We start from the raw sequence: 27,829 nt of genomic DNA, 5'->3' as shown, positions 1-27,829 counted from the left end.
TTTGATCTATTGCTATAGACTCTATAGATTAGATTCCAAATTCAGAAATCAGTCTCTTCACAATTTTCAGCTTCATGTGATTCATATATTTTATAATACATTTTCTTTTCTAAACTCACCCAGCTAGTTAATAGTAATATACTAACAAAGCAGTCTAAGAAAAAAAAATCGAGGAATACATGTTATAAAGGTATTTTATGCTCTACTTTTGGCAAAAATATTTATCTCCTTCCTTTCCAAGTTTAGCAAAGATTTAAATTTTTGAATAATTTAATTTTTAAAGCAGGAAAAGATGAAGGCCAATGTTAATTCTACATACCCGTGCAGGATCTGTACAAAGATCTACCAAAAAAGCACTTTTACTTCAACAAATGTTTTGTTTCATTTCATCGCAACAAGGACTCAGATGTTATCTGTTAGAAATGAGCACATTACTTCTGCAGCTAAGAAGTTTCCCTTTTGAAAAATGACCCTCGGTTTCAATAGAGATTAGGTTACATGGACCATCAGTCAGACTCATTGCAATTTCTATAGTTCTAAAAGTTCAAGAAATAGTACCTATTAAGCAAGAAAATGTATTTCTCTAATTCTACGAAAGAGAGAAAACAGGTGGTCTGAATCTGGCTAGTACCAGGTTTAAATCCCAGTACTGTCAATGCTGTAGTTATCCACCTTTGGGTAAGTTACTTATATTTTGGGCCTCAGTTTCTTCATTTGTAAGATGCATATAATAGCTACCTCATAGGCATGTTGTAATTAAAAGGATCCACCAAGGGACAGCAGATGCTCAGTAAATGCTACTTCCTGTCCCCTCTTTTGTTTCATTTCACTGTGTAACATTTACATTTCTATATTTAACTTCTAAATGCAATGCAGTGAACAAGTACTGGAAAGTGTGGAGATACCTGTTTCACCACTTAGTACGGCCAATTTCCTGCCAAAGAAATCATTCATATGTGTGGTATATTTTTATACAATGTGGCTAAAGAATGAGAACAGACAAAAAAGAATAGTTTAAAAGAGAGGCAAATATATTTATCCTCTCTCATCCCACTATAATGCCTTCCAGCCAAAAAACTGCAGAGCTTGGCAGAGTGTACATATGCAAATATTATGTGAAATACTGGGAAAGGTTAGAAAATTCTAATCACACTTTACTCTGTTAGTCTGAAATGTGTAAAAGTCAGAAATTAGATAATGTACAATATGGGTCCCATCAGAGCAAATCAGATAAAGGAGACTGCTGGCTTGAGTTACAGCAGGAATTATTTTCAAAATAAATTCCAATGTTGTGGTATAAATTTATCACTTAAGATCATTATCCTGGTTTAAATTAAAGAGGATGAACAATTGAAATCACTAATTCTTAATCAAGGATTTGGGACTTCTAGAATATTCCAAAGAATTTCAAGGAAATTTCTGAAACGTTAAAAATAAGAACATTTTACTTAATTTTAAAATTTCATTTTAAGTAACCCCACTAAACAGATTTTGTTGTAATGTCATGTTAAAACAATGTATATTTCCAGGCTGCTGCTTGATACCTTTGAAGAAAACGTAAAATAAATTTTTAAAAATGCTCTGAGTTCAGCAGGAGATCATCATGTACGAATATACTAAGACTAAAAAAATTATCTGTGATTGATAAAATGCTAATTTTAACTTAGCAGGACATACCAGATACTGACATCTTCCTACCTAGAAATGAAATGTACATATGAACATAGGGAGAAAAGAATTCCTCACAGAGAACAACAGCCTGAAATAAGAGGAAGGGAGGAGAAAAAGAAAGGGTCCAGAGCCTTAGTGGAGACCCAGGTTGCAGAAATGAGCAAGGGCCACATTTTTTTTATACCATCTTCAAGTTTCCACAAGTATATTTGCCTTCCAAACTCCATGATATCAGCAATGATTTTCCTGCCCAAAGCTTATACAACAGGAGTTCCATGAAGGTGTTGAGGAGGAGGCATTAGAAACCTCTCTTAAATTTCAGTTAAGATACCATCATATTGTTCAGAATCCAAAAATTTTCTATGCAATCACAATGAAACAGTAAGAAACAAGCATTTTAAATTCTTAATAAGGAAGGTATATAATCCTTACCAATGTGTCAGGATTAAGAATCAGCTCCTCATTTATCCTAAGGAAATATCAGAGATGTGCATAAAGACTTATGTACAGTGATAGTCATCATACTCATTATACTGAAAAATAGAAAACAATCTAAATGACCAACAGGGGACTGGTTAAATAAATCATAATACATCTATTCATATGTAGGAATACTATGCAATGGTTAAAACCAGGGCCTCAAAGAAAAGTTAATGATGCAAAGATATGCTTGCAGTATATTAAATTGAAAAGGATAAAAACTACATAGTAGGACCCCAATTTTGTACCCCACCAACATGTGTGCATGTAACTGGCAAAGCATATATAAAATTTTATCAGTAGTTACCTGGGTCATAGGATTTTCTTCTTTGTACTGTATTTTCCAAATTATATGTATTTATTATATAATTTTATAAAGATAAAAAACAATCAATGTAATTAGAATAATCCCTTTATTCTAGTTAAGGTGCCGTAAGCTTGCTTTGCTATTCCTGCAGCAACTAAAGGCCTGCCAGTACTCAAGACTGTTCTATTTTCTAGACAAGAGTAGGAATGAACTCTGGTTATCTTCACTTTAAGGAGTCTTTTCTTTCCTTTCTGGTCCTGTGGTTGTGGTCTCAGAAAATAGATACATTCTAGGCCTGAATCCACCTCATGTTTTTTGGAGTGTACTCCTAAGGGGAATTCTGCTTATGAAGCAAGAGTATGTTGAGATAAGAATTTAAAAAAAAGAAAACACGGTAGCCAAAATTAAATCTGCATTGTGAATAGCAAGTATTAGAATTGACACTGCAGAAAACAGAATCCATGCCACGGAGGACAAACTTGAGTAAATGAAAAAGGAAATGAAAGAAAAGATTTAAAAACTATGGAGGACAGACATAGAAATAATCTATGAATAACAGATGTTCCTAAAGAAAAAAAAAACAGAGCAGTTTAATCAATCAAAAGTACAAGAAAACTTTCCAGTTCCGGAAAAAAAAAAATACCTGAGACTGGAGACTGAGAAGGTTCAACAGAGATCATCAACACCAAGACATGTCCTGGCAAATGTTTTTAAATTTCAAGGATAAAGATACAACCCTACAAGCATACAAGCAGAAAAAAATAGGTTATTTTCAAAGGAACTAAAATCCGATTGCCCTTAGAGTTTTCCTCTGCAATAATAAAATGCCAGAAGACAATGAAGTAATGACTTACTGAGAGTTGAAAGGGAAAAATTATGATCTAAGAATTTTATACCTTGTCCTAGTTTTTCATGTACAAAGGTCACGAAATTATTCTCAGCTCGGCAAAGTCTTATAAAATGTTACCATCCTGGTAGTATCTTTTTTCATAAATTGTTCAAAGGTGTGCCCTAGACCATTGAAAGAGAATCAAAATAAGAATTCAAGAATACTGAGGTAGGAAAGACCAGGTGAAGTACACTGACACCAATTTAATATCTAGAAATCACTGAATAGAATAATTAACCCCACTAAAACAGCAATGGTCAAATGAAGAATAAACAAATATAGTATATAAACAATGTAAAACTTTAGAAAGTTAAAGGTAAGATGTGTCATCTCAGGCTAAATTAGTATGGACTCAAAATAAGAGTAGAAGAAGGGAGAAACAAAGATTCTAAATTTTGTCTTTCCTAAAAGGATATTTAAAAGCCACTATTTTCGTAATTCGTTAGTAAATATAAACTTTGCAGTGTTTTCAAAAAACCAGACAATAACCAAAATTCTATTTATTTATTGCAGTCCAAATCACTAGAAGATAATAACTGGCAGAGACTGAATAGTACTTTACGCAGGCATTACATTCAACCGTAACGACATGAGGTAGGTCTAATCATCCCTGCTTTACAGATGAGGAACCAAAGGCTCAGCAGAGTAGTGAATGGCAGAAAACCCAGGTCTTTCCAATTCCATAATTCTTTCTTCATTATTTCAAAATATCCTCAACAAAAAATTCCATTATGATAAAAGTAAAAAGTAAAAACTTTAGATGAATGAAATAATTCCAAACATAACAATATAAGAAATGTAAACTTTAAAGTATCTAATTAAGATCAAGGGTCTTACTGTATATTTGATGCTACTACAGAATTATTGATGATTTTATGAGTTATGATGGATGGTAGTTACATGTTTTTAAGTCTTTATATTTGAAGAAATATAAACGTGAATATCTACATCTAAGTTGATGTATCTAGATTAGCTTCAAAATAATCCACTGGAGCCAGGGAGAGGACAAGAGAGTACTTGTGTTGGGGGGTGATAATTCTTGAAGCTGGGTTATGGGAATATGGTGGTTCATTATACTATTCTCTCTACTGTGGCATGTATTTAAAATGCTTGATAACAAAAACTTTTTTAAGAGTCTTAGGTTATAAAAGGTGAAAAACACCCACACAATCACTTACTAGTTTAAAGAGAAACCCAAATGAAACAAAAGCATAAAAAAGAAAGCAAGTGTTTGTAAGATTAAGGCCAACAATAAACTATGAGACAAAAATCTTAAGCTGATTAAGCTGGTCACTTAATTTAGACTAAAAATATAATTAGTACTTAATACATACAGTAATAATTGCCATCATTTACTGAGCAATTACCACACACCACGCAAGTACTAAGTACTATAGATCATCTTTTATGCTTCTGACAATTCTGTGAAGGCATTATCACTAATTTACAAGTGAAGACATCAAGCCAAAATGAGCATGTCTATCTTTTTAAGCACTGTGTCCTCAACCCCCAGGAAAATGCCTGGCACACAGTAGGTGCTCAAAAAATATTTGTTGAATGAAAACACCTAATATCCTGCCTAAGGTGAATAAGCAGAGCCTAAGTTCAAATTGAAATCTGATTCTAAAACCCCTACTCTTAACCACATTTAAATTTTAAAATAATGATATTTCATACCAATGGTAAAGATGTGTCATTTCCTTGTTTGTTTCTCTTTTTCAGATTTTCTATAGTTGGCAAGGTATTTTTTTTGAAATAAGCCATTAAAATAATAAATGCAAAATAGTATTGAACATTTAAGCACAGACTAACCTAACCACAAAACACAAAAGATAGTTGGGGGACTACAGCATGAAATAAATGGAAACAAAATAGAAGGGAAAACTTTACCACATTAGTATCAGCTAGCATAATAAATAAGGACAAAGCATATGATGTAAGTTATATTAAAATAGGTAGATACTGAATTTTATAGTGTAAAAAGAATACAGGTTCTTTTCAAGTACCTATGAAAAATTATAAAGACTGATCGTGTTCTAGACCATAAAGTAAATTCAAAATTCTTTTTTTAAATCAGATGTTAAGATTTTTTTTTTAAGATTTTATTTATTTATTTTTAGAGAGGGAAGGGAGGAGAAAGAGAGAGAGAGAGAGAGAAACATCAATGTGCGGTTGCTGGGGGCCGTGGCCTGCAACCCAGGTATGTGGCCTGGCTGGGAATCGAACCTGCGACACTATGGTTCGCAGCCCGCGCTCAATCCACGTAAATTCAAAAATCTTAAAAGCAGGAATCATACAGATCTTATTTCCTGATTATGATTTAAGAATTGAATAAAGAAATAAGCTAAAGTACTTGGTCAGAAATATAATCTTCTAAAATATTACTGGCTCAAGGAAATAAATGTTAATAACAGCTATCATTTTATGCAAAGCTTAGTTTGTTCAAAGTATAGTGTTAGTTATGTTATGCATATTTTCTCACTTAATCCCAATTAATCATTATTAAACCATGAGGTATGCTATCATGTAGAGAAAAAAGGTTAGGTTGATATTTAATAACTTGTTCAAGATCACAGACCTATTAAGTTTGCAGATAAGATAACTGAACCCAAGTCCGAATCCAAAGCTAATACCACTACACTGAAATGCTATCATATATTACTGTTGGAATTCACATATAGGCACCTAGTTATGTTCCTTTTTCTCTATTTATAAATAAAACTTTTGTAATAAAAAGTGGAAAAAACTAGAGTTCCTCCCTCAACATGTTGTTAAGGTGTCATTATTTAAACACACTATTGTAACAAGGTAATGGTTCATTTTTCTAACATATCATTGATCAGATATAATATTTCAAATTGTATAATCTTTTAAAAGAGATTCCTTTGACTGTATTTATATTCTAAGACAATTATAAAGGGAGAAGCCATAAAATTAGATAATGTAGGGAAGATAAAGCAAATATGATTTGCCACTAAATTTATTTCTAAAAAGCAGCGTGACCTTGGAAAAGTCACTATTTTCTGGTACTTATATGCAATCTATAAGAGTTTGATGGAACCTTGGCCAGGATGTATTTGAAAATCTGCCACTGCTGTGGGCAAGCCCTTAAGCCTCTCTTGAGATGTGGCTTTCTTCATGCATAAAATATGTGTATACGCAAGAGCTCTTTCAGCTTGGAAATGTTATAATCCTGTGACATTAAGGATTAAAGTTATTTAAGAGTTTGTGGGGGTTTTACACCTGAGGAAATTACTGATTCTGTATTTAAAGCTGTTTTATGTTATTTCTAATTCCTTCTTTCTCTCCTGTATCCCAAATAGTTTTATCTATATCCTTCAGTGGTGCCTTTGTACCCAAGTGTAAGCAAGAATAATGCCAAAGAACAGACTGCACAAATGTTGTCACCTGAAAGAGAAATACTAATAGAAAGAAAATAAAACATTGTTTTTCTGTGAAGATTAAGGAACCTAAAGCAATGTTATAATTTATACAATCCAATCTTGCTAGTCTTACTTTGCTACTATTGAAAACTATTAAAGTGTGAACTTTCTTTTTAAGTGCCTCTGTCTACTCCCAGCCAGCCCTATTCAATGCCTTCCTAATACCTTCAAACCCCACTTGTTCGTACTCAGAGACTGGGGCAGTATTTCCCAAACCTGTCTGATGATCAGAATCACCTAAGATTCCAGTTAATGATACATTACCTGGCCTTACTCCAAACGTAAATGAATCACAAGTTCCAGAAGCCACATGGCCCAGTATTTCATTTTTTTAGAGGCACCTTAGATGTTTCGTGTGATTAGACAATCTGGGAAATCACAGTGTAGAGACAAGATCATGGGCTTTAAAGCCTGACATATCAAGTTTCAAAACGTGGCTTTGCCCCTTATTATAGGCATGACTTTGGGCAAGTTACTAAACATGAATCTCAGTTCTCTCCATAAGATTTGGATACTAGTTATGTTGAAAGTTGTGGTAAAGTTCAGTATGCCTAGCCATGCTGGTTGTTCAGTAAGTGTTAGCTTTTCTTTCCTCTCGCTCACCTTGCCACAGAAAATGACAAATATAAATATTTGAGGGGATTCTGGTAAGTCCCTTACCCTAATGGGTCCACTTCCATTTATAGGGCTAAAACTCTGAGTACTAGATAACTGGTTAATGCATTACTTGGTTTGTCTAATTTAGAGTCTCAGGAACAAGTGTAATAACTTCTTCTGATTACTAGAGGCTTAAAGAAGTCCTCCTTTCTAAAATAGTTATAACCATTATGCTTGGCTTCAAAGCCCAAGCTATGTGATTGTGGCAAGATTACCTGAACCTCATCAGTAAAACAGGTGGTGCTCAAATGTTTGCCCAACTGACCATCCTACCTTATTGATAAGATAACTGTTTACTAATAATCACTTAATATAATTAACTTACATACAGACTTACAGACATCTCTATGAATAAGAAGAAGAGAGCAGTAATAGCTTGTAAGTAAAACAAGACAGGATGGGACTTGCTCAAATACACAATAAATCAGAGCTTAATACCCAAGAAAAATTCTTGTGTAGTATCAACTGTATCTTTTTTAAAAATCCTCACCCAAGGATTTGTTTATTGATTTTAGAGAGGGAGAAAGGGAGAGAAATATCAATCAAATATCGATTGGTTTGCCTCCCACATGTACCTCAACTGGGATTGAACCCACAACCTAGGCATGTGCCCTGACTGGTAATGGAATCCGAAACCTTTTGGTGTACGAGACAACGCTCCAACCAAGTCACCTGGCCAGGGCTCAACTGTATCTTTTTTAAAAATTAAATTTATTGGGGTAACATTGGTTAACGACATTATATGTTTCAGGTGTACAACTCTTTAATACATCATCTGTCTATTACAATGTGTGCTTACCACTCGAAGTCTAGTCTCTTTCTGTCACCATATATTTGATCCCCTTTCCTCTCTACAACCTCCCCACACCCCACTCCCCCTTTGGTAACCACCATACTTCAACTGTATCTTAACACAAAATGTTTTAGACAAGTTTGCAGTTTACAGGAAAAAAATCCAAACTTACTCATTTTTTAAATAGTGTGTGTGTATTTAAAAATTACCATAAACACACAATCTGGCAAAAAGACTTATTCCTGAAAAAGTAATCAGAAATATAGTTTCTAATTACAACTCCATGATTAATTACAGCTACATACATATTTTATGCATATGCAGTATTAACAAGAGCATTTTACTAAAAATTATTAGTATTAACTATTCAGATAAGCTATAAAATAATTAAAAGAAATTTTAAAAACTAAAATCTGGGAACATTTAAGACAGAAGGAAAAGTTACCCTCAATTCTTAAAAAACAGTAAGAAAAAAACAAACCTCAAATCCTATTGCAAGTAATTTAAAGAACCATGGCTTTTCTCTTGATTTATTAAAATTATTCTTTAATGCAACTGAGTTTTATTCAGCTCCTACCCTTTTGCTCATGTTTATTTCCAGACATTTAATATTTTTACTGCTAGTTTGAATGAGATCTTTCCATTATTGTTTCTGCCTAGCAAAGCTATTATTGATTGTTTAACATACTTTGTATAATACTGCTTTATTAGACTATTGTTAGTTTTAACAAACCTTTTTAGTGGTTTCCTTAGATTACCTAAGTAGATGATAAACATATATTTACAAATAGTAATCTTTTATCCTTCTTTTGAGTATCTTTGATTTTCTTTCTCTAATTGCAATAGCAACCTCTTCTAGATCATAGAGGTGAAAACAGCAGGCATAATTTTGATGAGACTGCCTATATGTCTCCATCAAGCATGATGCTGGCTATTGGTCTGAGGTATTTTTCAATAGTATCAAGGACACACCCTTTTATTTCTATTTTCCTAAATTTTTAATTGAGAATAGACATTGAATTTTATCTAATGACTTGATTTTTAAAACTTTTTAATTAGAAATGATTACAGCACAGGTGGCAAACACAAGGCCCGCAGGCCCAATCTGGCCCTCCACCTTGTTTTATCCAGCCTGGCCCCTTGTTTCTACCTGGTGGCAGTGCTGACCTCTCACTTAACTGTTAAGGAGTAGTTACATTTATATAGTCCTAAAATTATTTCAGCCCTTTGAGGCAACTGCGAGAATGATGTGGCACCCGGTGAAAATGAGTTTGACACCCCTGGATTATAGGTTCAGGAAGTTGCAAAGACAGAGAAAACCCAGTGGTTTCATCTCACATAAATCCCTGTCAAACACAGGAAATACATACTGGTACAATGCCCAGACTTTATTCAGATTTCACTGGTTTCACAGGTTCTCATGTGTGTACATCCTACTTATTTTACCACATGCATAGGTTCCTATATCTACTGCCACTGTAAAGATACTGACAATTTATCACCACCAAGGACCTATATGTTGCCCCTTTATAACCGTACCCACCTCCCTCTCTCCCCTCTTTTTAACCTTAGCAACCATTTATCTAGTCTCCACTTCCACCATTTTGTCACTTCAAGAGTGTTATATTAACACCATCGCGCATGTAACCTTTTTTTCATTCAGCATGAATTCCCTTGAGAGTCATCCAGGTTTTTGTGTGTATCAATAATTCATTCCTTCTAATTGCTGGGTAGTACTAGATGGTGTGGATGTACTGCAGCTTACCATATTTTGTTATGTAGAATGTGCACTTTTTTGCCCAAATTTTTGAGGGAAAAATAAGGATGCGCATTATACATGGTAGTACTAATTCTGCATCTATATAAATGTTTTTAATTCTTTTACTTATGTTTATGAGTTAAAAGTGTAACTCTAGAAAGCAGTAATGGTATACATATGCAAAATAATACCTGAAATATAATAATCAGTTTTGTTTCTAAGTAGAAATAAAAAATTGAATCAAAAAATTAAAAGATATTTTTCCCTAAAAGTTTGGGCCAAAAACGTGGATGCTCACTATACATGGGAGTGCATTATACATGGCAAAACACGGTAATTATTCACCCATTGAAGGACATTTGATTTCTAACTTTTGGATATTACCAAAAAAGCTGCTATGAACATTTGTGTACAGACTTTTGAGTGGACATATATTTTCATTTCTCCGGGATAAATGCCCAGGAGTATGACTGCTAGGTCATGTAAGTAATGGCCAACCTATTTTCCAGGAAGACTATATCATTTTACATTGCCACCATCAGCTTGTCTACATCCTCACCAACGTTTGGTATTTTCACTATTTTTTATTCTGGCTGTTCTAATAGATGTGTAGTGGTATCTCATCGTGATTTGCTCATTTCCCTGATAGCTAACCATGTTGAACATCTTTTCATACGCTCATTTGCTAACCATATATCCTCTTTGGTGAAATGTCTGTTGACCTCTTTTGTCTAACTTCCAGTTGCATTGTTTGTCTTTGTTACCATTGGGTTTTGAAAGTTCTTTATATATTCTATTTAGATACAAGTCCTAAAGGTTTGAAAATATATATTCAAAATATATATTCACCCCATCTGTAGCTTGTCTTTTCAGTCCTTTAACTGGTTCTTTTTTCATAGAGAGAAGTGAATTTTAATAAAGTCCAATTTATTTTTTTTCTTTTATGGATTGTGCATTTCATGTCTGGTTCTAGCCCACTGTCCTGAAGATTTCCCCATGTCTAAGTTGTAAAAGTTTTATAGTTTTAGTTTATATTTAAACCCACAGTCTACATCAATTCACTGAACACTGAACCAGTCTTACATCCTTGGAATAAAACCCACTTGGTCACACTGGATAGTTGTTTATATGTTGTTGGATTTATTTTGTTGAGGGCTATACATTCTATATTTTGAGGAATACTGGTCTGTAATTTTCTGTACTGTCTTTAGGTTTTGGGATCAGGGTAATACTGGCCTAATAAAATGAGCTGTGAAGTGTTTCCTCTTCTTCCATTTTCAGGAAGAGACTGTGTAGAATTCACGTTATTCTTATCTCTTTATTCTTGATGTTCCAGATCCTTTTGCCATCTCCTTTCTGCTTGAAGAACCACCTGTAGTCTTTCAGGGTCTGGTAGAAACAAATCCTCTTAGCTTTTTCCTTCATCTGAGACTGCTTTGATTGTACCTTCATTTTTGATGAATCTTTCACTGAGTATAGAACTCTGGGTTGACAGTTACTTTCCTTCAGCACTTGAAAAAGTGTGCCATTTCATCTAGCTTCCATGGTTTCTAATGTGAGATCTGCTGTCATTTGAATCATTGTTCCCCTCAAGGTAATAGTTCATTTCTCTCTAGCTGCTTTCAAGATTCTCTCTCTTTACTTCTAGTTTGATTTAAAAATATTGTAAAATTGTAGTAAAATACACATAAAATTTATCTGAGGCCGTTTTAGTGCACAGTTCAACATGTTAAGAATATTCACATTGTGTAACCAATCTCCAGAACTTTTTCATCTTGTAACATTGAAACTGTATACCCATTAAACAACTTCTCATTTCCAAAGGTTTGATTTTGATGTGTCTGGGTGTGAAATACTTTGGGTTTATATTGTTTAGGATTCAGTCAGTTTCTTGACTCTAAAGGCTTGCATCTTTTGCCAAATTGGGAATATTGCAGTCATTATTTCTTCAGGTCCACATTTTGCTTTCTGAGACTTTGATGACATGTCCCCCAGGCCCCTAAGGCTCTCTTCATATTTTTTCAATTTACTTTTTTCTGTTGTTCAGAGTGGGTAATTTCTATTGGTCTATCTTCATTTTTGTAACTCCTGTCATCTCCATTCCTCTGTTGATCCCATGTAGGTTTATTTGTTATTTTAGTTTTCAGTTCTAAAATTTCCATTTTCTGCTTTATGTCTTTTATTTCTTTTCTGAGGCTAATACTTCATTTGTTTTAAATGTATTTATGATTGTTCAGGGAAGGATTTTTATGGTGGCTGCTTTAAAATCCTTGTTAGACTGGTATCTGTTGACTATTTTTTCATTTGTGTTGTATTTTCCTGGTTCTTAGTGTAAGTGTCTTCCATTGTGTAATGCACATTTTGGAGATTACAAGATTCTGTATCCCATTTAATCTTTTTTTAGCAGGCTGTCCACCAGTTGAGATGTAGTGTGAGGGCAGGGTGAGTGTGTATGTTCAACTTCCTGCTGGGCTCCACCAACATTACCCTGGCAAAAGTGGAACAATGAGTCACACTGCTTTTTTGCCAGATGGGTGAGATGCCAAGTTCAGCTCTACCCTTGGTCCCAGCGAAAGTGGGACACCAACCTGTACCACCTCATTGCCTCTGTGTAGGGGTGTAAGTTCAGCTGTCTGACAGACCCCACTGACAACAGGGGGGACAGCAGCACAGGGCTGACTCACAATGCTTTGCTGCTGTAAGGTAGAGTGGAAAGCTCAGTTCCCCGAAGGGCTCCACTAACAGCTGGGGAGGAGAGAGGGGAAATGGAGTGCTAAGTGGCCCTGCCATCTACCGCTTTGTTCTACCTTGTAGATGCCAGATGGGAGTGGAAGCTCGGCTCCCCAGTGGGTGCCACTGACATCACAGAGGGGAAAGCACTGTTAACTAGCCCACATCCAACCATCTTGTTCTGCTTTGTTGATGTTGGGTGAGGGTGGAGGCTCAGCTCCTCATTGGCACAGAGTGGGGGAAGGCTTAGTGGAGACTAGCCCTGCCTTACACTACCTCGATAAGTCTCATTGCTTCCAGGTTGGGGTGAAGGCTCAACTGGCTGCTGGACCCTACAGAAAGCACCATTTCCTTCTGTAGGGGGTAGGATGAGGGGGATGAGGAAAGATCAGGTCCCTGATCTCCCTGCCAAAACCACCCAGCAGAGGGAATCAAAGTGTTGTCTGCTTTTGCTATGCAGGGAATGGGAGGCCTGGTCCCTGATTTACCCAGCCAACACTAGTGGGTGGGGGAATCTGAGCACTGTCACTTGCTTCCTTGGGGTAAGGTGTTTCTCTGTTGATACCTGGCTACAGTAGGGTGGATAGTGCAAAAAAAAAGTTTACTATTGTAAGGCTACCCTTTCCCCAGTCATCTAGCTAAAGAGAACAGGCTTTTCTTGGGGCCCATTTTGTCTGTACCTATTGGTGATTTTAGGTTAGAGGCTTTTATAGCAGCCAATTCAGGATATATGAGACAATAAGAAAACCCAGAGAATTATGTTATCATGCCTTGAGTTCTGAAATCTGTGGGCGTCTGCCTTCTTGTTTCCACCTTTCAGGGTATTCCTGTGCTTGTGTGTTGGGTTATATCTGAGGTGTTTTAGTTGTAAAGGAGGACCTTGGAGGAGTAGGGCTCCTTTACCTTGGCAGAACCAGATGGTTCTTACTCTCTTTCTCTCTCTTTCTCTGTATGTGTGTGCATGTGTGTTAGAAGTAACTTTATTGGGTGTTGAGGGTAAAAATTTTTATTTTCTAGTTTTCTACATTATGGTTAAAAATGCACTATGAAAACTACTATAAAATTATAGATCAAAATTTTGCCCTCAAGATCCAATTACATTTATTTATATCATTCCTGGCTAATTTATTTTGCTTCATGTTTTTCAACTGTCTGCCTACCTCAGTACTTTAGATTACAATGTTCCAAAGGAAAGAATTCTATTTCATTCATCATCACCTAGTACTATGCTATGCACTCTCAGAACAGCCAGGGGAGAAAGATCACTTTAAAACTCATTTATGAGCTCTTCTTTTCAACAATCCAAGAGAAATCTTATGGTTAACTTGCCTGTGACATTTATCTCTTTAAGTAACCCTCCCCCCCTTACTGCTATCAGCATCCATTGTGATATTGCTCTTGAATTATACCAAAAGCCAACAGGAACTTGAAGAAAAGGAGGCAAACATGGATTTCATTGTGCATTTTCACTTCTTTGAATACCTATATATTCCACTTGAAAGAAATGAGTCCTTGAAAAGAATTCATTGATCTGTTAACTTATATTTAATTCCAGATATCCTTGATCTTGTTTTTTTGAAGGTTTAAAAAAATTTTTTTAAAAGATTTTATGTACTTATTCTTAGAGAGAAGGGAAGGGAGGGAGAAAGAGATGGAGAGAAACATCAATGTGTAGTTTCCTCTATTGCGCCCCCTACTGGGGACTAGGCCTGCAACCCAGGCATGTGCCCTGACTGGGAATCAAACTGGTGACCCTTTGGTTCACAGGCCAGCACTCAATCCACTAAGCCAACACCAGCCAGGGCTAGACCTTTTGTTTTGACTGACCTTCAATTAATGTATGTATTGTTGCATTAAATAACTATAAAATAGTATAACAAAACCGAGGAGACTGTAATAAAAATAATACTGTATATTTTACTGTATAAATTACTGTATATTAAATATACAGTAAAACATTACTGTGTATCTTGTGCAGTAATATTATGTACCTGTATATTACTGCCTTAATCTTTGTTTTCTTTCTATAATTTTCTATAATTAACCTTCAACTCTTTGTTGTATTCCTTTAGGACTCTGCTTTGGCTGGGAAAGGGGTGTCCCAGGTGATGAAGTATCCTAAGGTACTTCCATAGAATATGGCACTCTATTAACACAGTTGAAAAATCACTGTACTAGGAAGAGCTCTGTATTTATCACATCTAAAAGTGAAGAAATCTTTTAAAAGCACAAACTGAAACTAAATTTTCTGAGAACTGTGTACCTAACATAGTTAAGGATCTTCTGTATCAGCATTAGAACGAAACTCAATTTAAGCCCCCAAATCAGTAACATAATAACTCAAGAGTTAATTATGTATACAAGCAGACAATAAGCACATGAAAAGATCCTTAACACCCATAGCCACTAAGAAAATGCAAATTATAAGCAATAATGAGATACCATTTCACACACACTAGGATTATAATGAAAAGGACAATAACAAGTGTTGGTGAGGATGTAGAGAAATTAGAACACTCATATACTGCTGGTAAGAATGTAAAATGATACAAGCAAGTTGGAAACAATTTGTCAGTTCTTCAAAATGTTAAATGTATACTTACCACATGACAAAGCAATTCCATTCCTAGGTATATACCCAAGAGAACTGAAAACATATGATCACACAAAAACTTGTATACAAATGTTCACAGCAATATTATTCTTCATAGACAAAAAGTGGAAACAACCTAAATGTCCATTAACTGATGAGTGGATAAACAAATGTGGTATATCCATACAATGGAATATTACTCAGCCATAAAAAGGAATCATTAATACATGCTATAACATGAATGAACTTTGAAAACATGCTAAATGAATGATGTCAGACACAAAAGACACACATTGTATGATCCCATTAATATGAAATGTCAAGAATAGGCAAATCTACAGAGACAGAACGCAGGTTTTTGGGTGCCAGGGGTTGGGGGAAGGAGGAATAGGGAGTGACTGTTAATGAGCATGAAATTTATTTTGGGGGTGATAAAAATGTTGTGGAATTAAATAGTAGTGATGATTGCACAACCTTGTGAATATACTAAATACCACTGAAGTGTATACTTTATGAGGGTGAGTTTTGTGGTATGTAAATCATCTCAATTTTTAAAAAGATTAAATGGCTATTTGACCTATGTTTAAAAAACCCCCCAAAAGAAACACCAATGACTTTATAACTTTTCTTTAAATTTCCTTTTCTTATACTATAACAAGACAATTGGCAACTTTTTCAGGTTGAGCCAGATGCTATTTTTTGGCACTTTAAGGGAGTGTCAAATAGATTTTTCTGAAAAGAAGAGGCAAATATAAAGAGGTAATGGTTTAATACACTGCAAAAAAAAAACAAACAAAAAACAGAGCACAGTAACTCAGCATACACGTAGGCACTTTTGTATGGAGAGCTGTTAAGTAACATCCAGGCAGTTCCCCTTTTCCAAATACCATAGTTTTTGTTTCAACCGTTCATTTGTAAGATAGCTGTTTAGAAATCTCAAAACATTTTCCCATACAGTGTCACACACGTTGCTTCTCAGGCCAGCTCACAAAAGCCTATTTAACCCACACTGTATTTGGAGAATACTGATTTTATTTTTCTGACTCTACCTATACATTCCCATAAAAATATCTGCTCACACAAATGACCTGGAACTTCTCTCCTCTGTAGGAGATTTCATCTAGACTGAATCACTCAACTTAAGCAGGGCAATCTAGTGGAAAGCCAATGGAATTCACAATCTGTGAGACTTGGGTCTGAATTCTGCCTCCTCCACTTACTAGCTATGCAGCCATGATCAAGTTACTTAATCCCTGTAGGCTTTAGTTTCCTCATCAGTAAGTTTGGGAATAATTGTGTCTACCTCAATCAAATGTCAGAGTGTGTATATGAAAGTGTGTAGTCAGAGAAGCCATTCAGTATATCTTAGTCTCTGAGATGTATCAATCCTCCTTTCCAGTGTTAATATAGCACAGTATAGTGAACAACGCAACATATTTTGGTGTTATCATTGGAATGAGAAATGTCACTGTAAAACTAGTGAAATTGTACAAAGTGCAGAATGGTGATTTGAGGGGCATGTACCACCTAGCAGGGCTTATCAAAATCTTCAGGGTAGGAGAGAGAGACAAAACAAAACTGATTAAACCTCAATTTCAAAATGTACATTAAATATATTTTCCATTTAAAAAAAGCTTTAGCTTATTAATTTTAATATATAAATAATAGAAGATAGAGTTGAAAAACACCAGTGTAGGAAAAAAAGGTTCAATTTGTATTAATCCTGTAACCTAGAACTATGCTCTTCAATATATTGGCCAATAGCCACAGGCGACTCTTTAAATTTAAATTAATTAAAAACAAATTTAAAATCCAGTCTCTCAGCCACACTAGCCACATTTCAAGTGCTCAATAGCCACATGTGGCTAGTGGCTGCTCAACAATGCCAATCTAGAAGTTTAAAAAAAATTTTAAGTGTATCTTTCCTGTTATTTTATATGATTTTCAGGAAGACACCTTTGCCCCTAAATGTGAAGAAGTTAAATAAGAGTCTGGTAACTGAGGTTTTTGATGTAGGTCCTACAAGATTTCTGGAGTGAAGGTTTCTCCCAAAACGCTGCACCTGTGATGCACTTCAATCTATTAATGTCAAAATGATCTTTTGCTTCAGGCTATCATTTGACATCTGCTCCTATCATATATCAAATGACTGAACCAAGTTTCCTATGACAAGCTTTATGGACCAAAGGATTAGAGGCCAAGCTCTCAGAAATCTAGATGACCAGGTCAGATTTGAAGATGAGATCATCATCACATGTCAGATTATAAAAATCAATTTACATGGTGCATACAATATATTTAGTTTTTAAGGTATGTAAGACACCATGGATATATTAGTTAATATGGGAAATCTGATTTGTTATGTATTGCTGTGATTCTATTTATATTAACAAAGAAAAAGAATGACAGGAAATATAAAAGCATTCTGGATTTACACGTAAGTGTAGGGTATCTAATATTTAGGAAACTAGCACTATTTCATGAACTGCTCCACCTCCCCAAAACACAACCTAAAAGACAACATGGAGACCTGACTCCAGGTGGGGCAACAGGCTAGCTTTTGGTCTTCTAGCTGCTTGTTTTTCAGTTCCTTCACATTCCTTCATAGCTGACACTTTCAAGAGAGGAAAGTAAATAGGCAGACTAGGTAATACCAGTAATTGGGCCATTTTTTAATGATCTGTTGAAAATGGCTACATCAAAATATCATTAACTCTAGCTATATGTTTTCTAGTAACTGCAAGTTAGAAGCAATTAATTAAAAGAATAGGCCCTGGCTGGTGTGGCTCACTGGATTGAGCGCGGGTTGTAAACCAAAAGTTCAACTCCCAGTCTAGGACACATGCCTGCATTGCAAGCCAGATCCCCAGCAGAGGGCATGCAAGAGGCAACCACACATTTATGTTTCTCTTCTCCTCTTTCTCCCTCCCTTCCCTTCTCTCTAAAAATAAATAAAATCTTTTTTAAAAATGGGAGAAGCAGGCAGATTGACAGTAGCATAAAGTTGTAAATGATAAAAGAAAGTCTTTAAAAACTATGAATATTAGACATAAGTTTCAGAGCAAGTCAATGTAAGGGCCATTTAGCAGGGGCAATTAGTTTGATATTTAAGATAGAACGTGACCATTAATTTTCAGAACATTGAGTTTAAAAGTTTACATTATTTTAAATTTTCAGTTCACTATTAAGATGGAAAATTGTACAATTTAATTTATAAAAATTTCAATTTAAAATGAAACAAAAACTTTTGACAGCTAAAGAAAAAAGCTTGATACAGTCAAATAAACATAGCGGCTCATTTCCAGGCAATACTGGATTGTGTTACTGTACTTACTGGACTTTCCAAAACTGTGTTCTGCAATGCATTTGTGTCTTTTGAGACTTTATACTGTCTCAGAAAAAAGAGGGGTTCTGACATCAGATCTCAAATGCTGGGGCTATATCCTTTTTGCAGATTTATCAGGTACAACATCATCTTAAAATTCTAAGCTATGCATTTAAAGACATTGGTCAAATCTTGTTTAACTCCACAGTTCCCAAAGTTATTTGATTATGCCACGCTCCTTTGTTTCTTTTTAAGGTGGGGGGGGAGGGGGGAGGGGGCGGGGCGGGGCGCAGAGATGGTTGTTGGGTCACCAATACGCTTTTAACATTTCCAGAGACTTTTTGGTTAAAAATATTGGCTCTGGCTGGTGTGGCTCAGTGCCTGAATGCCAGCCTGAGAATCAAAGGGTTACTGGTTTGATTCCCAGTTCAGGGCACACACCTGGGTTGCTGGCCACATCCCCAGTAGGGGGTGTGCAAAAGGCAACCACACATTGATGTTTCTCTCCCTCTCTCTCCCCCTCTCTCTAAAAATAAATAAATAAAATCTTTTAAAAAATAAAATACTATAAGCACTACTTAAAGTTCCTTATGTAGCAAATACCACATAACAGATCAAATCCAAAGGATTATATTTCTAAACAGGAAAATCCAGTTACTCATGGCATTCAAAGAAACAAAACAAATGTGTGTAGAATAATGGAGGAGCAGGTATAACATATCAATTTCTGCTCCTAAAAATGAAATTAACAGAAAATTGAAAGCTGTGCACATATTTTCTGTTGGTATGTTTTAGACAGTAAGTCAAAATTCAACCTATTGGTGCTATATATTGACTTTATCTGCTTCTTCAGGGACACACTTTCTTCAAGAGGTTGACAGACAGGATATACCACATTTCATTGATCAGAAGACATCATTATGTGTAAGATAACACTATTATCTCATGTATCACTAAGGAAAAAGTCTACTCCTAATCAATAATATGTCATGGATTGTAAGACACCTTCCAATGTGAACAATGTTGAAATGTGAACATACTTTCCTTTCTTCCTTCTTCCAAACATATTCTTCAAAATGTTTTTTTATCTGTTTTCTCTCTTTAAAAACAATATCAAGACCTGATCAGTGTGGCTCAGTTGGTTGGGCATCATCTGGCAAAGCAAAAGGTCTCTGGTTCAATTCCTGGTCAGGGCACATGCCTGCGTTACAGGTTCATCCCAGGTCCTTGCAAGTAGGAGAGGCAGCCCATCAATGTTTCTCTCCCTCTTTCTCCCTCCCTTTCCCTCTCTCTAAAAATAAATAAGTAAAATCTTTAAAAAAAAAGAACAATATTGAAGAGGGTAACAATATAAAAGAAGGACAAGATTTAAGAGATTTCTGTTCACCTTATTCTTACACAATTATACTCGGATATCATAATAGCTCTGTTTAAATAGATCAAACAAATCTATTTTTCAATTGTCACCTGAGGACATGCTTCTTGATTTTGGGGGGGGGGATGGAGAGAGAGAGAGAGAGAGGGAGGGAGGGAGGGAGAGAGAGAGAGAGAGAGAGAGAGAGAGAGAGAGAGAGAGAGAGAGAGAGAGAGAGAGATCACATCTTCAGTTGCCTCTAGTATGTGCCCTTACCAGAGACCAAACCCACAACCTAGGCATGTGCCCTGACTGGGAATCTGGAATGGAACTGCAATATTTTGGTTTACCAGACTGAGCCACACCGGCCAATGCTCAAACAAATTGTTTTTAATTGTTCTTAATTCTGGAGAAAAAAAAAAAAGCAGAACTTCCTCAGAGATGATTCATTATAACTATTATGTATTAAACACTTAAACCATGTACTGAACCAAGTGCTTTTCATTTAGTTCTCACCACAACCCCATGAGGTAGATATTATTTTCATCCCTAGTTTACAGACTAGGATGTTGAAGCATGGAGACATTAAAAAACTTGCATAAGATCACAAAGTTATTAAGTGGCAGAGCCAGGACTCAAACCCAGGTGTTTATGACTCCAAAGCTATGTTCTTTAACTCTTTGCCATGCATCCAAATTATCCCACAAAATGCCTTCCACATTTTAAGGAGATAAGTAAAGTTGAAATAATTTAACTGCTAGTAACTAACGTATTTGCTTAAAATAAGCCAAATGTATTAAATAATAGTGATGTTCTATATGCATACATTTTATCCTGAATCTCTATAAAATGCATTATATTTGTGTTACTTTTGTTAACACATTTTACTTAACAATTTAGATTATTAGTTGTTTTACCTTTGCTTTTATGCTATTTTGTATTATATCGATAAACCAGAATATCTGAGATCTGATAATGTTCCAGATAAATGATAGAGGAAACTGTATCAACTCTGAAAGGGAGAGGGCATCTAATGCCAAGATTTAAAATATAGTTCCTTGTTTTGTCTTTTTATTATGTGAATTGGGGAATACTCGTTATCTACCAAAGCACATATACACCTAGGCACCATCATACTCATGTATTACCAAGAAAAGACCACCAAGATGTCACTATTATACACTGTGATCTGAACCACTGGGTCTAAAGCATCTGGTCTGCACTGGTAAACCAGGCCACTTGATGTCACCCATCATTCCCAGTTTGGCTGATCACATGTCCCTGAGCATGGAACTTTAGAGCAAATCTTGTCAATGACCACAATGGTATGAATTTTTTAGTGGATGATAAATTTTTAAAAAATCTTTAGAACGATTTTTCTGCAATTCAGACTTCTGATAAATGATCTGCTATAATTTTGGTCATTCTATAATTTACTAAATGTCATACCCTTGGTTAAAAGTACACATCCCAATTATGCCACTCTTCTCATATAAAATAGATAATACTCATTATGATTTCCAGAAACATACTAAAGAAAAGGCAAAGTCTGCCTATACTTGTTTTTTTTAAATAGATAAGTTTATCTCTTTCTCTTAAAGTTTAAATGTACTAAAGAAGTTTCACATTTTGGATCAACCCTATTAGTATTAGATCAAGCTGCCAAACTAAAGCAAACTTTCCTAATTTTAGTTTAACAAAGACTGACATCCTATATTATAATCACTGAAAACAATGAAGTGTTCAGTAATGTATCACAGTTACTCGACAGTTGACATGTAACAATACCTGTCCTCTCCTCAGATCTTCACTTGGGGGAAAGAAAAAAACCTGAAAGGTGGTAAAAATGAAACAGGAAAAGGAAAAGAAACTTAATAAAACATGTTTTTTTGCAAACTCAATGACCATACTTTAAGAGAATGTTTTCCCCTAGAAAATAGGAAATCTAATATTGATATGGTAGAAATACTGTAGAAGCCAATCCAATCGTTGAGGTTAAAAATGGCTGTACAACCACTGAAGATGTTTTCCAACACACAGGTCTCATTTTTATAAGGAAAATATGTAGTTACTATTTTTTTCAATGCATTATGGATAGTTGTTATGTAAAGGAATTCAAGGTGGCTATTTTTATACAACAGTTCTATAAAGCAAAAATTAATTTTATTTTTGAAAACTGTTCATATTTAGCTCTACTATCATTTATTCTTACTCTACTAAAACTTTCCAAAAAAGGTATCACTTTAGGTCAGGCTTATGATTTAGTAAATATTGTCCCTGACAGCAGTGGCAAGTAATTTGTAGAACAAAATAGCCACAATTCTTTAAAATCCATCTCCTAAACAATCAAATATTAAAAAAAAAACTTATCACCTTTAAATAACTCCGCAAAGTGTTCCGAATTCACCTGGACTATTTAGGAAGCTATTTTGTTTTCACTCTTGACTCTCAGTATAGTACTTCCTTTATTATCCTAAATTTGCTTCTTTAAACATCAGCCTTATTCTAGCCTATCATGTTCTGACCCATGTTTTGAGTTCAACCACAAGGGTTTTTGTTTTGCTTTGAGTACCATGAGACCTCTGTGAGGTTTTGAAGCAGGAAGGCCCTCTAAAGGAATCAAGAAACTGCCTGTACTTTTGGTGAGGTACTCAGGTGTGTTAAAGTTGTTCGTATTTCAACCTAAGATTAAAATAAGAACAGAGATAAGACTGATAATCACCGATTTCCTGACCTTCATAATTCATTCAGTGGACATCTACTGGATCCACAATATGTATATGCCAGGCACTGTGTTAAATGCTGAGGATGCAGAGAAAAAAAGTTTCTGCTTTCAAGAGTTGGTTGAGAACAACCCTGAAATCTTTTAGCCTGGAGAGAAAAATTTTGATTATCTACTCAAGTAAATGAGTATTTTAAAAAATAATTTTAATCTGGTAAAATACAATTACTCTCTGCTAAGAATTTGCTGGGGAGGAACTATTAGTAGGCATAATATTAGGTCCAACATGAGACTTCTGAATGAAAATTCTCAACCTTTTCCTTACTAGCTTCAATGTTTCAAATTTTCATTAGAAGCAATTTACTTGAAACAGTTGAACAATCAAAGGCAACAAAGTATTTAAAGGCTATTTGTTAAAATCTAGTTTTAATAAATCTAGGCAATGCTGGCTCTGTTTACCATAACTTCTGCCAGAATATCAAGAAAATTCTTTCAAAATGGCACATTGTGTAATGCTACCTGCCAGGCTCTGGAAACCATGACAGTAACTGAAATAACTAGGCTTTAACAAATGAGACTTATAATAAGTACTGTAATTGTTTCTGAAAAATACATGACCTCCAACTACTGCCTTATTTATTTATACCATGAATTTTTCCACAAAGGATTTGAAGCAGCTTCTCTAATATAAAGCAAAGCACATGAATTATATCCACCTGGCTTTGAATGATGGCTCTGCCATTTACTATTTATAATATTTGTGCCCTTCTCAGATTGTTTCTTAATCTGGGGTCCATAATCCCACTTTCTTGGGTTATAGGACGGATAAAATGAAATAGCATGTAACATAGTGTCTGGCATATAGTAAGTCAGTCCTAAAGAAATATCAGTTTTGTGCCTTCCTTGTCCAAATGTATGATATATAGAAAAAGGATAAGATGGAATTTTAAATGTTTTTTTACACATTGATATGTGCCAAGCAGAAATGTGGACTGATTATGAGTTGCAAATGTTAACATTTGCATCTAAAAATCAGGCTGAGAGCAAATTAAAATTCTCTCCACAGGGTCAGCACTTTTGAGAACATATTAACCTTTTAGATATATTACTTAATGAAAAAAATTTCAGAGGGAAAAAAGGTTAACAGAGCCCCTGAATACTATTTTTTCCACACTATCTATTCAAAGAATGATTTAACATTCTAAATTTGATTTTCTTATAAAAGATTTAGAGTATTAGTCTGGCTAACATAATTTTAAATGAAATTCTCATAATTATGCCAGTCTTAAAAAGCATGAATTCCTTTTTTAAAAAACATTCGGAACACATATCGACGTCTTTCCTATTAAAGAACAGCATTTAGTTCAGGGTTTTAAAATGCGATCCAAGTCGCAAAATACCAAGTACCAATCCTAAGCACTATTACAACTCTACTTGCGTTGAACAGAGCAAGTAAACAATTCATACAGCAGTGGAAGTGACTCGGAAAAAAACTGAAAAGCGATATGAACTGATCCCTCTCCCCTTCCACACCATCATTCCCCGAACATGAAGTCCCGCATCTCAGATCAAACTGAGCCTCGGTCTTAACTGACGTAACCAGTAACCCTATCCACCGCTCACACTGCGGAGGCCGGCAGGGCAGCGGCTGCCGCCAAGTACACCACTCATCAGAGCCTGCCCCATTCCACCCCCGCGTTTCAGTCATGCTTTCCAGAAATGGGGTCACTCACACAGTAACTATTACGCACAGGCAGCCTATCATCTTGTAATCCCCCAAAGTCCGCTGCGGGGATAGAAGACAGCAAAAAGTCAAAAAGGAAGAATCACAGACGCGCCACCATCAGGAACTCATTTTCCACTCCGGAGAGGAGCGCGGATGCCCTGGAATGGGTCTTGTCTGGGTTATTTTCGCAGACCCCGAGTTGATTCTGGGACGGGGTCGGCGGTGAAACGCTCAGTGCTATGGTGTGTCCGGGGAAATTCTATTTTGTCCTGTTTGGGTATCTTTGGGTTTTTGGTATTGGGGAGGGTGGCTCGGGGACGGTCACCAGATCTCGGGCAAGGAAAACCAGAAAGCCTTTTACGGCGGCTGCTAAGCTCCTTGAATATCACCCTCTCACCTCCACGGTCAGGAAACTCAAGTTAAACTCGCAGGAACAGGGTCCTCCAGCTCAGCGACCTCAGAAACGCGGGAGGGGGCGGTGAGGACCTCAGGTTTCCACTTTCTCCTTTGCAGCAGCAGAAACCGCTGCAGCAGACGGGGGAGGCAAAAACCTTTGGCTGTCCTGCACCCCTTACCCGAACCCCCTACCCGAACCCCCCTCAGGTCGCCAACTCTGCCCTGGGCGGTTCCTGCCCCCGCGCGCTCATCTCCCCGCAGCAACCCCGTTCCCGGGCGGGACTCAAGAGTCTCTGCTCCCCAGTGAACCCAATCCACATCTCTCACTCATCTCCCAAAGCCACCAGGGTCCACAGAAGACCCTAACCTCAGGGCCAAACTTCTCAACTCCTCGCAAAACCCCGCTCCGCCTCCCGCTTCCCCCACGCAAACTTGATTAAATCGGCTTCTTGCAAAGCCCCAGCACCCACTACATACCCCACGCGCCACCACACCACAGCCCCCCAAGCGAGGGAGGGGAGGGTATGGTGAGTGGAATAGAAGGGCAAACAGACCAATCCCAACTACCCGAACCGGAATCCCCGAGTGAGGATACACGCGAGCGGCAGAAGGGGTCGAGTGGCCAGCTCCGGGGAGCAGAGCCAGCCTGCGGGGTAGAGGGGAGGGGGCGCGCCGGCCCCGGCCGCTCAGCTGCACTCACCTCTGCGCTGTCCGACGGGCTCTCCACAGCCATCTTCTGCCACGGGTCCGCCAGCTGCGCCAGCGGCATCTTCCCCCCCGGCCCGCCGCCTTCACCGCCTCCTCCCTCCCCGCCCGCCCCGCGGCCGGCCCCACTCAGTCGCCGCCCGAGCCCCACGGCAGCGGCGGCAGTGGCGGCAACAGCAGCAGCGGCAGCAGCGACCGCCCGGGAGAGGGCTCGGCGTAGACACCGACCCGCGAACACCGCGCGCCCAGTTGGAGACGCCCGCGCGCCAAGCGAGAGCCTCGCGCCGCTGCCCGGCACCGGGTCTCGCCCCTTTCTTCCTCTCCTCCTTCCGCCGCGGGGACTACAGCTCCGCCCCCCGCCGCCGGTTCCCGCGCCCGCACCCAGCAGAACAGCAGCCAGCAGCCGCCGCGCGCTCCCCGACTTCCGCTCACAACATGGCGCCTAAGCGGTACCTGTCTCTCAGAGCAGGGCTCTGCCGCCGCCGCCACCGCGCGCGCACCCGGGGCGGGGCTTGGGGAGACACGCCCCCGCCACCAGGCTTTGCTCCACCCTCCCTCCTCGCCCCAGCCTCAGCTTCTGGGCCTCGCCTACTTTCAGGAAGGGCGAGCCCCAGAGATCTGGGGGCGTCGGCGAGAGGCGGGGGCAAAGAAAAGGGGGAAAGGCAGGAGGGGTGAAAGGCTGGGAGCCTTTAATTGCCCTGGGTCCGCGCAGGTCGGAGGCTCCATGAGGATGTAAAGAACAGTGGTCCCCGCCCAGCTGGGGAGGGAGATGGGCAAGGCTCAGGGGGCGCAGTCTGGTGTCAAGGACCGGGCAAAGGACGTGCGGTGTCTATTCGGCCTGACTCCTCCGTGGGTGTGTGTGGGCATGCCGAGTCTATGGGTACATCCCGTAATGGCCAGGACCCGCCCTCTCTAGAATCACAGGCTGGGCATTCATTCACCTGCCCCCCTCCCCACACCTCCTCCCACGACCGGTACACTGAAGGCTTCGTGCCCGGGAGCCCCCTGAGGGTTTGGCTCTCGGTTTGATTCAAGTCCTTCCAAATTAACACTCTTCTGTTATATTTTTAGTATTTGGAATTCATTCGTCTTAAATGAGTCGCCCCCCTCCAAGTCCGCAGAGCCCTTAAACCCCCCACTCCTTGCTGCTTATATCTTCACGAAGGAGAAAACAAGAAGGTTCCTTAAGGCTGACGGCGACTGTCGGCAGAGGTTGGGGAATTATTCTAAAATATCTTGTTGGCAGGAGCCCGGGGTTCCCGCTACTCTGTTGACTTTAAATAAAAGATTAGATCAAAAAATCAGGCAGGCCGTGGGTGGAGGAGGGGGAAAGAGGGAGGAGTTCTAACTCCTCCTTCCCAAGATAGGGAAGCCCTGAGTTAAGGAAACCCAATCCCCAGACTGTGGCGGCGCCCTAGACGAGGAGGAGATAGTGTAGGAAGAGGCCTGGGCATCTGGAGTGGGTTCGGGGGAACAGGGGTTGCGACCCGAGTGCCCCGTGCCAGGTGCTCTGGCGAGCTCACTGCGCCCAGGCAGAAACGTGTAAAAGTCGCCCGGCCGATCGGAAAGCTAGAGCAGCCATTGGCTAATCGCCTTACAAAGAGAAGGAAAAAAAGTAAAGAGAATTCTCCGGGCCGGCCAGTACCCCCATTCCCTCAGGCCTCGGCCTAGGCGTCCCGGGCCTCCCACGCCCAGCAACCAAGCGCATCTCCCGCTGCGCTCTCAGCGCAAGCCTTTTAACAGCTCTCTTTCATCGTCCTGGGACCCAGAAACCTAAAGAGCCCTGGCCTTCCTTCCGAATGCAGGTGTGAGGATGAGATTAGAGCCCCACAATTAGTTGGCGGGTGGTGCAAAGCTTCTCGCTGGGTCCGAGAGAGTTAGGTGCTGGGCTCTTTCTGTGGCCTTCGTCTGCGCGCCCCTTGGCACAGGCCACCTGAGGAGGTTCCATCTGTTTAGGGAGCCCAAGCAGGGGGCCGGAAATCCTCTCTGCATTCCCTCTCCCGAAGCCTAGGAACACATCTGGGCAGTCTCAGCGTGGTCTAGGGGGTGGGGAGTATTTAGGTCGTGAATTTGTCACTTCCCCCAACATAATTGATTCAAGTGTTGCAAATCCAATCTGGACCCTAACTCAGCACAGTCTCTGTAATTCCTGACGTAAAACCAGCTTGCAGAAGTTTGAAGATGGGTTGTGTATCGTTTTGCGCTTGTGTACAAAGTACCTAATTTAGCTTTCATTTATATTGCGAAGCCAAATTATCATTCCTTATAGCAAAAAGAAG

At 38.2% G+C, this 27,829-nt stretch overlaps 1 protein-coding gene across 5 annotated transcripts in view; it reads right to left on the bottom strand.

Moving 5' to 3' along the window:
• Positions 1-25,985, bottom strand: part of RPS6KA3 (ribosomal protein S6 kinase A3) — a 110,106-nt gene extending 84,121 nt beyond the window's left edge. The window contains exons 1-3 of one of the 5 annotated variants that reach the window (XM_045855823.1): positions 25,546-25,985; positions 3,102-3,195; positions 2,104-2,204 (exon numbers count right to left, since the gene is read on the bottom strand). Coding sequence is in view for 1 of the 5 variants with exons in the window: in XM_045855821.1 (XP_045711777.1) it covers positions 25,546-25,614 (69 nt within the window). In the remaining 4 variants the exon portion in view is untranslated. The remainder of the gene's footprint in view (positions 1-2,103; positions 2,205-3,101; positions 3,196-25,545) is intronic. The other 4 variants (XM_045855822.1, XM_045855824.1, XM_045855827.1 and 1 more) reach the window with 4 other exon arrangements.
• Positions 25,986-27,829: the final 1,844 nt, after the last annotated feature.

Source organism: Phyllostomus hastatus, unplaced genomic scaffold, assembly GCF_019186645.2.
Source record: "Phyllostomus hastatus isolate PE091 unplaced genomic scaffold, TTU_PhHast_1.1 phas_scaffold_12, whole genome shotgun sequence".
In the NCBI taxonomy this organism is placed as follows: Eukaryota; Metazoa; Chordata; class Mammalia; order Chiroptera; family Phyllostomidae; genus Phyllostomus; species Phyllostomus hastatus.
This window is presented reverse-complemented; position numbering and strand designations above follow the sequence as displayed.